General features: G+C 40.9%; 1 protein-coding gene across 13 annotated transcripts in view; it reads right to left on the reverse strand.

Annotated features, from left to right (window-relative positions):
• cast (calpastatin) overlaps positions 1–12,053 on the reverse strand; it is a gene marked incomplete at its 5' end in the record, with an annotated part of 46,113 nt that overhangs the window by 3,297 nt on the left and 30,763 nt on the right. For 12 of the 13 annotated variants that reach the window (XM_083667474.1, XM_083667476.1, XM_083667475.1 and 9 more), the window contains 18 exons: positions 1,017–1,061; positions 1,432–1,524; positions 1,967–2,071; positions 2,281–2,388; positions 2,873–2,983; positions 3,522–3,638; positions 4,911–5,015; positions 5,147–5,239; positions 5,528–5,641; positions 5,946–6,056; positions 7,103–7,219; positions 7,939–8,043; positions 8,441–8,509; positions 9,493–9,555; positions 9,722–9,790; positions 10,113–10,154; positions 10,560–10,640; positions 10,977–11,063. In XM_083667474.1, coding sequence (XP_083523600.1) covers positions 1,017–1,061; positions 1,432–1,524; positions 1,967–2,071; positions 2,281–2,388; positions 2,873–2,983; positions 3,522–3,638; positions 4,911–5,015; positions 5,147–5,239; positions 5,528–5,641; positions 5,946–6,056; positions 7,103–7,219; positions 7,939–8,043; positions 8,441–8,509; positions 9,493–9,555; positions 9,722–9,790; positions 10,113–10,154; positions 10,560–10,640; positions 10,977–11,063 — 1,635 coding nt within the window. The remainder of the gene's footprint in view (positions 1–1,016; positions 1,062–1,431; positions 1,525–1,966; positions 2,072–2,280; positions 2,389–2,872; positions 2,984–3,521; positions 3,639–4,910; positions 5,016–5,146; positions 5,240–5,527; positions 5,642–5,945; positions 6,057–7,102; positions 7,220–7,938; positions 8,044–8,440; positions 8,510–9,492; positions 9,556–9,721; positions 9,791–10,112; positions 10,155–10,559; positions 10,641–10,976; positions 11,064–12,053) is intronic. The other variant, XM_083667481.1, reaches the window with a different exon arrangement.

Raw genomic sequence — 12,053 nt, forward strand, 5'->3', positions numbered from 1 at the left:
TTTGAATCTACGTACAGCCCTTAAAACGAGCAGTCTGAGATTGGTACATCATTAGGGAATTTTTAATGAATGATATATAGACATTGATTCTTGAATAATATAATGTATGCCTCATTAGCTTAGTTGAACTGTCTTATCCCATAAAAAATAAATAAATTGCAAAGCATTGTTTGTAAAGAACGTAAACAAACACTGTGTAGTCTGGCTTCAAAACATGGTTAAAACTATCATTTTGATCTCATGGAAGGTCAGTCCTTGATCCATAGCTCCATCTAGCTCCATCTAATGAATTTAAGAGTAGTTACATTCTCTAGCCTCATCCTTCAACTGTTTACCAAAAGTGTGAGTGACTGCTTTGTTGTTGTTGTTGTTTGAATCCCAAATCTGCCATTTAAAGGGGCAATCTGGGATTGGTACAGTACATACATGTTTGGACTTGATAATATATAGCTATTGATTCTTGAAAAATATAAGTATTAATGCCTCAAGCTTAGTTTAACTGTCATACCCCATCAGAACCCAAAATATAAGCTTATTTTACTCCATTGTTTGTAAATATTGTAAACTGTACAAGACATGGTTAAAACAATAATTTTGATCTCATAGATGGTAATTCTTTGCATCTATAGCTCTATTAAATTGAGAGTGGTTACATTTCTTCACACCCATCCCTCAGCTGTTTACCAAAAAGTGGCAGCAAGAACGCTTTGTTGTTGTTTGAATACCAGATTGCTCCTTTAAACCAAGGATAACTTCTGAGGATGTTATGGTGCATTCCTAACTGTTTCATAAAGCCTACTGTACATAGATGCCTTTTAAATTGTTTAATAAACATTAATAAGCACATTATTCATACTGTGGGTGTGATCACAGGTCCTGGCATCCATAACCCTTTTGCCAACCTTTCAACAGATTTCAGCGCTATATGGCATTACAATAGTGAAACGGATATGAGAGTGGGACTTGATGTGATACGATTTGACCTCTGTTGTCTTCTGCATGCGTATGGATCTCACCTGCTTGGGTCTAACAGCTGGTTTGGCCTTTTCCTCTGCCATTGCCTGTTAGGAAAAAAACAAACAATACTTCACACCTGCACTACAGGGTGAACATTCAACAGACTTAAACATAATTGGCTCAAATGTCAAGGAATGTAAAGCAAAATGTGGCTATGTAACATTATTCTATGATAATATATATGTTGAATTCCAAATCTACCCCATCCACCAAGTCCATCCTGTACAGTAAATGTGAAAGGATTGGACAGGTACAGTATAAGCAAATGGTATCACCATGCCTTCTGACAAGCTACTGTAAGTGGAGTGTTATGCCATATTATTTCAATGCTTTAAGATCTATAGGAATGCATAGGAGTTAGGGGCTAGCGACCCACTTGAAATTCAGCAGTAGTATAATAATGTAGTTGGTTACCAGCAGGTCTGCCTCTGTAGGCCGGTACTCGGGTGGAAGGCTGTCATCTTTCTCTCCCATCTTGATCAGCTTCTCTTCAGTTATCTTCTTTTCCTAGGATGAGCGGAGATCAGACAAGAGATCAAATTAGAGCTAGTTGTAGCATTAGCCTACACTAAGACTGAAAGGTTTAGCTCAACTGAGGTTTGTTTAGCAGTTTTCCCCCAATAACATCTGAAAAAGTCCAAGGGCTGAGTTCCAAACTGAAAACCTTTCCCACTCCCTTTCCTCTTCATGACTCTGCTTTGCCGACATGTGGGGAATGGGTCAGTGATAGGTTGATCGTAATAGGTTAGCATTTTGGCTAAGGCTCCACCTAACTCTCCAATAGGCAAGAAGTCTTCCCCGTATTACCCTCACCTATATACAGTCGTCATTTCCAGTGTGTCATCAAGGGCCGAGGGAGAGGATCTAGTTTTCAGTTGGGAATCCAGCCCATGTGTTCAGACTCTTTACAGCATGTGTTAGTTCTATTGGACATGAAGCGGAGGAGTACCTTTATGATGTCTTTGACTGGGACGGGTGCAGGCTCTACGACAGGGGTGGTGTCCATCAGGGTGTCTGACAAGAGGTCCAGAGCATCTGCAGTTCCTTCAGATAGCTGAGGACACACACACACACGTACACACACACAGACAGAAATGACAACTACGTCCCTGGGGTGCAGTGTGTGTGTGTGTGTGTGTGTGTGCATGTGTGTGCGTGTGCATGCGTGCGTGCATGGTGTGTGTGTGTGTGTGTGTGTGTGTGTGTGTGTGTGCGTGTGCGTGTGCGTGTGCGTGTGCGTGTGAGTGTATGTTAGTACTGAACCTGGCGGGCAGCTTGGGCAGGCTGGGTGACAGCACATTTGACTGCAGGAGCAACAGCTGGAGCAACAAAGTCCCCTGCCAGGGCATCCAGGGCAAAGTCGTCTAAGGGCTAGAGACAGAGAAGAGGAGAGGTGGAGTGAGAGTAGAGGAGAAAATAAAAATACTACTTATAACATCAGCTTTCAGATGTTACAGATGCTGCCAATAAGAACAAACCAAGAAATGATCCTTGTAATACCTGCCATAACTAGTTATAACATAACCTTCTTTACGACTATCATATGATAACTGTTATGGTGTTATCGAATGGTAAACATCTTAATCATAGATTCAACTTCTGACCCCTTTTGCATTATACAAGGGTTATGTCCACTGTAATAACCATAAGAACACTCTTACGTCACTCTTATGAGAGAATTATATAAGCTTTATGTCAAGAAGAAGTATCAGTACACCCTCAATATTACCAGAAACCAAGTACACTGATTGGATGGCTATAGATTGAGAGCAGAGTCTGTCCAATGAATGGACAGATGTTTGATGGATGGAGTGAGCTACAGTGCTGTCGACCAATGGGAGAGGGCCTGTGTCACCTGTGGAGGAGCTGAGGGGATGAGGACCGGGGCCTGGACAGCAGGAGCTACAGAGGAGCTCATGAAGTCTCCAGACAGGATGTCCAGAGCCTCTCCTGAGTCCATGGAGGGCTGGAGAGAGAAAGAGAGAGAGAAAGAAAGAAAGAGAGAAAGATAGAGAGAGAGAGAGAGAGAGAGAGAGAGAGAGAGAGAGAGAGAGAGAGAGAGAGAGAGAGAGAAGGGTAGAGAGGTGTAATATCACTATTGGACTCCTATCCTATAGTCCAACAGCATGCAACACCCATGCCATTAAGCTCAATTTAAAGGTGCATTCTGTAAGATTTTTCTTAAGCCCCTAATTTCCCATGATATCGATAACACTTTTAAAGGAGGTATATGAGGTATATGAATATTAAAACGTTCTATGAGGCACACATATAACACATTATAGGTAAATCTTACAATGCCCTATGAACACATTTAATTGTATGCTCTAAGTACAGTGTTACCGAATGAATCGTCAACTGTCTATAAACCACTTATATAAATCCTTTATAGGCTTTTAACAAAGTACTTTATTGTGACTTTAATGTCAAATGTTATCTCATATGTAATTATTACATCTGATAGTAATAAGTCTAAGGTGTGTTGATGGCCATATCTGACTCACCTCTTTCTTGGGAGCAGGCAGGTCTTTGAGTTTGTCCTCTGTGAACCTGTACTCTGGTGGGAGAGTGTCCTCCCTCTCACCAACCAGCACACCCTTCTCTGAGTCCAGTTTTCCCTCCTACATACCCACACATACATACAAAACACACATGCATAAACATGTACAGACACACAGACAAGTAGACTTAAAATGGAGGGATATTACATGCAGAGTTCATAGTCATTCTTTAAAGGATTGGTATGCATTACTCTAAACTCTGCGAAGAGAATTTATTGAAAAGAGATAAGAATTCTTATTGAAAGCAGCGTGGAAGTGTGGATGATAGACAGACTTGTTCCCTGGAGACAGCTGTGGAAGACTGAATTCATTTAAGGCAGCAGAGGTCAATAGATTTTATCTATTCATTTTTTATTTAACCTTTATCCAAGCCTTTATCCATTATCGTGCTATATCTGAGTGAGCCAGAGCGTGCTACTGTAGCGCCAGAGAAATGAAAAGCAGAGAGACTGAACCAACAATGATTTCCTGTTTGCAACACGCCTTGGCATGCACTGACTCGTCTGCTTCACAGGAAGTAATCACTTATTGAGTCTCTCGGCTTCACATTTCTGTGGAGCTAGCACGCCAGCTATTAGCCGGCTTTCTACAACAGGGCTTAAGCCGTGCATGCCAAGGTCAATTGCTTTTCCACAGTCACTCCCAGGCTTCAACTGTGCTTCCTTTGGGCCTATTTTGTGCTTAAAACTCCACCTTTTAGCCTCCTCTACCCCCCTGGTCCTTATGAGGCCAAATGGGACTGGGGGAGCGGTTTAGAGTGAGGGCGGGATATTCTTATCTTCCAAGTGCAGTTGGTTAGTGAAGTTTGTGGGTGGCAGGCTCAGTTAGCTAAGTTAGCTCAGTGTTGCTACACATTGATTTGAATAGCGCTTTTTAATTACACGTTTGCATACAAGTGCCAAGGGTCAGGGTTAGGATGACAAGTTACCAGAACCTGTTGCGAAATCGGGGGATTTGACATATTGTCTCCATACAATTGCTAACCTTACGAACTGCAGAAAGTAAACATACTGGAGCAGGACTAGAAAGCCCAGGCAGATGCGGAAATTCAAAACAAGCTTGTTCACTAGGCTCGAAGCACTGGGCTTTCAGTACTAGCTAGTCATCATTAAGTCTTGGCACGCACTGGTATAGCTGTCGAAAAGAGGCTATTGAGGACCTCTTTTTCAAGGTAGATCTGGCCAAGAAAGCATACTTTTCAGCAGTAGTTTTTGTCAGCACTTCTCAGCTTTCCTTTGAGTGCAGATGTTATTCCTTCTATCAATTCTTCAAAAAGAGACAAACCGTAGGCCACAACAGTATGCACGGTAGACAATCCATTTGAGTCCATACCGTGACAATGTCCTCAGGTCTGAGCTTGGGGGGTTCTGGGGCCGGTTCTGGAGCGGCCAGGGTGTCTCCCAGAGCACTGAGGGCATCCAAGGACATGGACCCATCCTGGGGACACAGAGAGACAAAGGGGACATGGGGACATGAGGCAGAGCCATGGTTGAGTAATCTATGCCTCCTGTACAGTAGGTGGCGCTAACACACTTGTGGTGAGGATGCACATAGTGCTTCATAGTTACCTCATCGGTTGTGGGTTTTGGAGCAGGTGGGGCTGCGACAGGGGCAGTGATGATGTCAATAGGACTAGGCTTGGCAAAAGGACAAACAGCTATCTATTGACGGGAGGCAAACATGCATATGACACACGTACATACAGTACATATGACAACACCAAAAAGTCCACAGGACACACTTAAACATGAGCCAGGACAAACAGGGCACTCAATTCCTAGAGAAGGTCTCCATTTCTTTTGGACACATTGAACACGCACACACTATAAAACGAAAAAGACATACTGTAGATACACAAGTGCACACACACATGCGCACACACACACACACACACACACACACACACACACACACACACACATACACACACACACGTGCAGTGGATTTACCTTTGGGGGCTTCTTGACGGGGGGAGCCATTGGGGCCTGTACAGCAGAGGCCTTAGTAGGAGCAACAAAGTCTCCAGCCAAAGCATCAAGAGCTGACAGCTCCTCTACTTTAGGCTAGGGGAGAAAGAGTAACATGATTCTTCAAGCTTCCAGCAGAAATGCCTTTATAACAATGACATACTGTAAGAGGAAGAGTGAACCCTGTTATGACATGCCATAGTAGTTCATGTCAACCCACTTGCCCTTATGTCAGTTGAATAATTAGCATGTCATGTTTTGACAAATTAATTTGACTCAAAAAACACATTTGTAAAAAGATTCATCTATTGAACGGGTGAATAGATTGACACAGAGATGACCAATCAGTGAACCAATCGGGAGATGGATGAGCTGCTGTCGACCAATGGGAGAGGGTCACCTGTAGAGGAGCTGAGGGGATGAGGACCGGGGCCTGGACAGCAGGAGCTACAGAGGAGCTCATGAAGTCTCCAGACAGGATGTCCAGAGCCTCACCTGAGTCCATGGAGGGCTGAAGAGAGAAATAATAATAATAATAATAATAATAATAATAATAATAATAATAATCAACTTTATTTATATAGCACTTTTTTAAAACAGTGTTACAAAGTGCTTTACAAATAGATAAAACAGATATGCAAATAAAAACTAAAATATAAGTAGAAACAGTAAAACACAACACATTAAAAAGAATAAGAGCAGCATCAAAAACAAAAATAAAAGTTGAAAAACTAAAACTGTAAAAAAAAAAAAAAAAAAAAAAAAAAAAAAAAGAGAGAGAGAGATCACAAAGAGAGAGAACTCTCTCACTAATCCACCACCAGACTAGTATGAATGCTTACAAATACCATACCATCAGACTACGGTGAATGCTTATAAACACCATACTATCAGGCCACTATGGCTGCTTATAATGTCCTCTAATAGGTATTCTTCTAAACCGATTTGGTACTGTAACACTTTACCTGTAGGGTCTGAGCATTCTACCCATATATTATGACACCCACACCCAACCATCAGACCCCTGAGACTGCTTATTACATCAAACATCAGATCACTGTGGCTGCTTATAAACCTCAAATCACTATGGCTGCTTATAAACATCAGATCACTATGGCAGCTTATAAACATCAGATCACTATGGCTGCTTATAAACATCAAATCACTATGGCTGCTTATAAACATCAGATCACTATGGCTGATTATAAACAACCACATCCAGCAGTTTGCTGTTTTTACTTAAGCTTGTATGCCTGTCGGCATCACTACCAGATCACTATGCCTACTTATGAACACCCTGGAATAGTGCTATGGCTTTGTAAACAGTAGCTAGCTACTGCTGCCTGTATGATGGCAGACTTCTGGTTCCTGAAGTAGTCTAGTAATAATATATAATATATGCCATTTAGCTGATGCTTTTATCCAAAGTGAGTGCAGTGTGTGCATACATTTTCAGTATATATGTGTATGTATGTATTCAGTATATAGTCTAGAAGGTGCAAACTGGACAAAGAGTATCCTTCTCCCCCATGTTGTTGACACCCATGTCTGACTCACCTCTTTCTTGGGAGCAGGCAGGTCTTTGAGTTTGTCCTCTGTGAACCTGTACTCTGGTGGGAGAGTGTCCTCCCTCTCACCAACCAGCACACCCTTCTCTGAGTCCAGTTTTCCCTCCTGCAGATAAACACAGAGATATATACATACAAGTGAGATATTGCCAGGGAAGTCAAATGAACTGTGTGTTGTAAAAAGAGTCCCTCTTTTAGACTAAATAGCTATGAGCTTCACAATCGTTTGTCAAACTTTAAAGAGCAGGTTGTAAGTCTGTTGGAAATCTGCCAACTCTGGCCACAGAGGTGAAATTCAGTTTGAAGTTCCATACAACAACATCCTCCATAATAATAATAATAATAATAGTAATAATATACCCTCCCCCCCCCCACAGAAAGGTGAACATCGATGAGTCCACTCCCCGAGAACACCCCTGGCCAATTGTAAACAAACAATCACCAATCGCCCCTACACACAACATTTTAGAAAGTGCTTTTTGGGACCAAAACATCTGTAAATGAAATATTTATTTCAATGGAACTTTTTCCCTGATCTCTACCTATTAAACATTCTCAACATAAGTCATTTAGAACCATTAGAAAGCTTGAATGTTACATATTGCACCTTTCATTTAAAGGTTTGCTCATAAACTGAACCATCATCTATTATTCATAAACAGTTTGTACATTTATTGTTAAGTTCTTTGCTAAACCAAGATTACATTAACATTATGTATAATCATTTTAATGATCAATTTATAAACAAAGTATGATGTTACCCAAATGTGGAAGAAATACAAGTTGCTAGGAAAACAACTGTGAGGAGCAACTGTGAGTCCATACCATGACAATGTCCTCAGGTCTGAGCTTGGGGGGTTCTGGGGCCGGTTCTGGAGCGGCCAGGGTGTCTCCCAGAGCACTGAGGGCATCCAAGGACATGGACCCATCCTGGGGAGATGGGGGTTGGGGTGGGGAGAGAGATCAGATCATTTGATCCAAAAGTATCTTCAATATATTTTGCAGAACAACTGCCATCAGATTGGGATTCTTTAAAATGGAATCTTTAAATGAATACCACAACTTCAATTCCAATTATGCTGCTTGAAGATTCTTGTAATTCCAATTCAAGATAAATTAATCACTTCATGAATTAATGAATTGTCCCTTGGATTTCAATTGGAATTAACCCCAAACCTTGGCCTGCAACACAAATGTTTTATAACAGGCATAAGGGAGCTAATGTGAGAGGGAGGGAGAGAGACAGACAAAGAGAAAGAGAGGGAGAGGAAGAGAGCGTTAAAGAGAGAGTATGGGGGCGGGGGTAGAGAGCCACCAAATGTCACACCTCATCCTTCTTAGGCTTGGTGTCCAGTGGGGCGTCGCATCCTGACATCAAAGAAAAGTCACCAGCAGCCTGGAAAACAGACCGTAATAAGGTCATCAGTGACAAATTCAAATTGTGCTCTCTTACTAATACTAACCTTAGTGTGAGGGTTTGAAATAACTACAGATGCATAACATATCAATAAGTCATAGATAACATGTATATAAAATATTACTCTGTATAGCATGCCTACTGTATGTATGTCAGCAATAGCAGGGTATAACTACTGACATAAACGTGTTTATCAAGGCGTTATTCACTGCTTTTGAATATGTAGTGTAGTGTAGCGTCTTCTGTGTTTCATAACTTTTGGGGAGGAAGAGACTGGAATAAAGGAAAGAAATGATTCTTGTAACACTCTACCAGCCACCTCTTCGCTTATGCATCATAAATACACTGTGCATTCATATACTCTTAAATGAGCTATGTTTGAGCTATGTACCTGTGTGTTACGCATTGTGAATTCTGAAGCTAGACATTAATCAATAAAGGTTGTTAAATGAGGTGTTATGAAGGACTCTATAGTCTTATAATGTACTGTAACTTGAAAAAGAGATGTAAATCTCAGTGTGACTTGTCTGGTTAAATAAAGGATGAATAAATACAATAAAAACCAGCTAACTAGCTAAGGGACGGTTCAAGAAGCAATGTGCTGAGCCAGGCACAGATACACCAGACGAGACAAGACAAAACTGGCCAGTTTTAGAATGCTGTGGGAAAACATTAAGTAGCTGAAATAATATTGCTACCTCGCCAACTTTCCCATACAGAAACAACAATAATATGTGTTGCTTTTGTAAGTGATCCAACTAGAAAGCTAGTCATAACAAGCTAACTGTTAGCAGAATTTTCTAGAAGAGCTCCATCTTGTCTTTCAGTCCTAAACTAAGATTAGACATGGTGAATCTTGGAGACGTCAACAGTCAAAATGAGTAGTGCAGATCAAGAAAACTGTGTTCTAAAACTGTCCAGTTTCATCTCATCTGGACTGGGCTTAAGCATTCCTGCTTTACCTTGATGGGGGCAGGTGGAGGTGGTGTAAAGTTGGAGAAGCCAGCAGACAGGGCACCAATGGCCTGCAATACAAATGTTCTATTATAACAGATGCATAACAACACTAAAGAGAGAGGGAGAGAGAGAGACAGACTAAGAGAAAGAGAGAGAGGGAGGGACAGAGAGTTAAAGAGAGAGCAATATAAAAGGGGAGGGGTAGAGAGAAACTAGAGCCATCAAATGTCACACCTTCTCCTTCTTAGGCTTGGTGTCCAGTGGGGCGTCGAATCCTGACATCAAAGAAAAGTCGTCAGCAGCCTGAAAAACACACCATAATAAGGTCATCAGGGACCTCTCATTATCCCAGTTTTAAACAAAATGCCAATTCAAATTGTGCTCTATTACTAATACTAACCTTAGTGTGAGGGTTTGACATAACTACAGGTGCATAACATATCAATAAGTCATAGATAACAACACCTTTGTAGAGCATTCTCACATGCCTACTGTATGCACGTCAGCAATAGCAGTTATAGTATCTATAACTACTGACATAAACATGTGTTTATCAAGGCGTTTATTCACTGCTTAGGAATCTGTAGTGTAGAGGTAATATGGGAGCGTCTTCTGTGTTTCATACCTTTTCCACCTTGGCTTTCTTGTCAGCAGGGGGAGTAGGAGACTGGAATAAAGGAAAGACATGATTGTTGTAACACTACATGCCACGACTTCTCTAATACATACATTAATATGCATTCATATAGTCTTAAATGAGCACTGATTACAGTATTAATGCTTATAATGTAGTATGTTTTACAATGCATATTACCACCTGTGTTGTGAATACATCTGAAACTAGGCATTCATCAAGAAAGGGTGATAAATGGGATGTTATGACTTGTTGTTAATTCTTATCAGTAGTATAACTAGCTAACTAACGAAGGGAGGGTTCAAGAAGGAATGTGTTAAGCCGGGCAAAGCAATAAAAGAGGAGACAAGATAACACTGGACAGTTTTAGAATGCTGTGGTAAAACTCAGCAAGACAGTTCAGGTCACAACTGTAAGACAATTGTTGCGTTGCTGTACCTTGATGGGGGCAGGTGGAGGTGGTGCAAAGTTGGAGAAGCCAGCAGACAGGGAATCAATGGCAGCAATGTCCTCTTTTTTCTGATGGTAGAAGAACCAGGAATATTGTTGGGTTCATAAGGCAGTGTGTTCATATCAAAGGGCTAGTTTCCCAGACACAGAGAAGCCTAATTTTATTTACTTTAATTCAACTTAATCAGCCAGTTTATGTTTAACCAGGATTGTGAATATTTGTGGCATAAACAAAAGAGAAATTTGGTTTCCAAAATATGCTCAAAATGCTAAAATGATCATCTGGTACATACATATACTTATATCTTAAGGGACTAATAATGATTTAATAAAGCTGGATAAAGGATGTTTTTTGGACACGGGATGCAGGTTGTTACAAGTTGTTAAATAAATACAGAGACTTACCTCTTCCTTCTTCTTAGTACTTGGGGCAGTAAAGGTCATGAACCCATCAGAAAGAGAATCCAGAGCCTCGGCTGTGCTCAAGGGTTTCTGAAACAAACACATAAACGATTTGTTCAGGACTCTGACTCTCCATTTGATAGCAACAAATTAGATTCCTAGTTGACCACTGACTATTGGCTCATTACTTATTGCCCCTAAATATGTCTGTATCTTACAGAAACAGTTTTATCTTAAAATATACCACAAGAGGGCGACTCAGACTAACACAAAGCAATGAAACTAAATCATGCAAACCAGACTGCATGTGCCAAACCAGGAGGAAAAGTACAGACACACCCATTGCATTCCGTGAAAATCACAACAAAGCTTGCTCAAAAGGAACATATTACTGTAGCTGTACATACTGTAGCTGCGTCAGTTCTGTTTCAAAAATGACTGCTTATCATATGATGAAAAGGCAACTTTAGAGAACTCTAACTTTAGACAACATACTTCAGGTAAATATGTTTGCTAGTGTACACATACAAAAACTAAATAAAACAAGGCATAAAACAGAAAGGAGTGCAGTGTCGAATGGGTGGAATGGAATAATAAGTGAGTGTGCGCTGACTGTATATCCGCTGTCTGTGTGTGTGTGTGTGTGTGTGTGTGTGTGTGTGTGTGTTGGGTTAAGCAAAACAAGAACCAGCTGGAGGTGGTTCTAATATTGTTTGCAAAGCCAACACCCCGCAATGCAATGTAACCTTCCACATTGTAAAGTGTGTGTGTGTGTGTGTGTGTGTGTGTGTGTGTGTGATTGAGCCTGTATGAAACATTGAGGGACAGAGAGAGAAAAAGAGAGAGAGAGAGAAGGAAGGGAAGTGAGTGACATATTAAGGGTTCAGCACTTTCCTTCTCTAAGTTGACAACACTTTTCTTTGGGTCAAGCCAGTATGCTACCATGAGATTATGTCAGGTTTTCTCATTCCAAATGACATTCTCTTCACTTACTTACCTGTACACTATGGTTTATCTCAACAGAATATCACCACACTGTATAAAGTTGTCAACATTACCATTTTTGACAACCTTCAAAAC

This window comes from Argentina silus (genome assembly GCF_951799395.1).
Source record: "Argentina silus genome assembly, chromosome: 4".
Taxonomy (NCBI): Eukaryota; Metazoa; Chordata; class Actinopteri; order Argentiniformes; family Argentinidae; genus Argentina; species Argentina silus.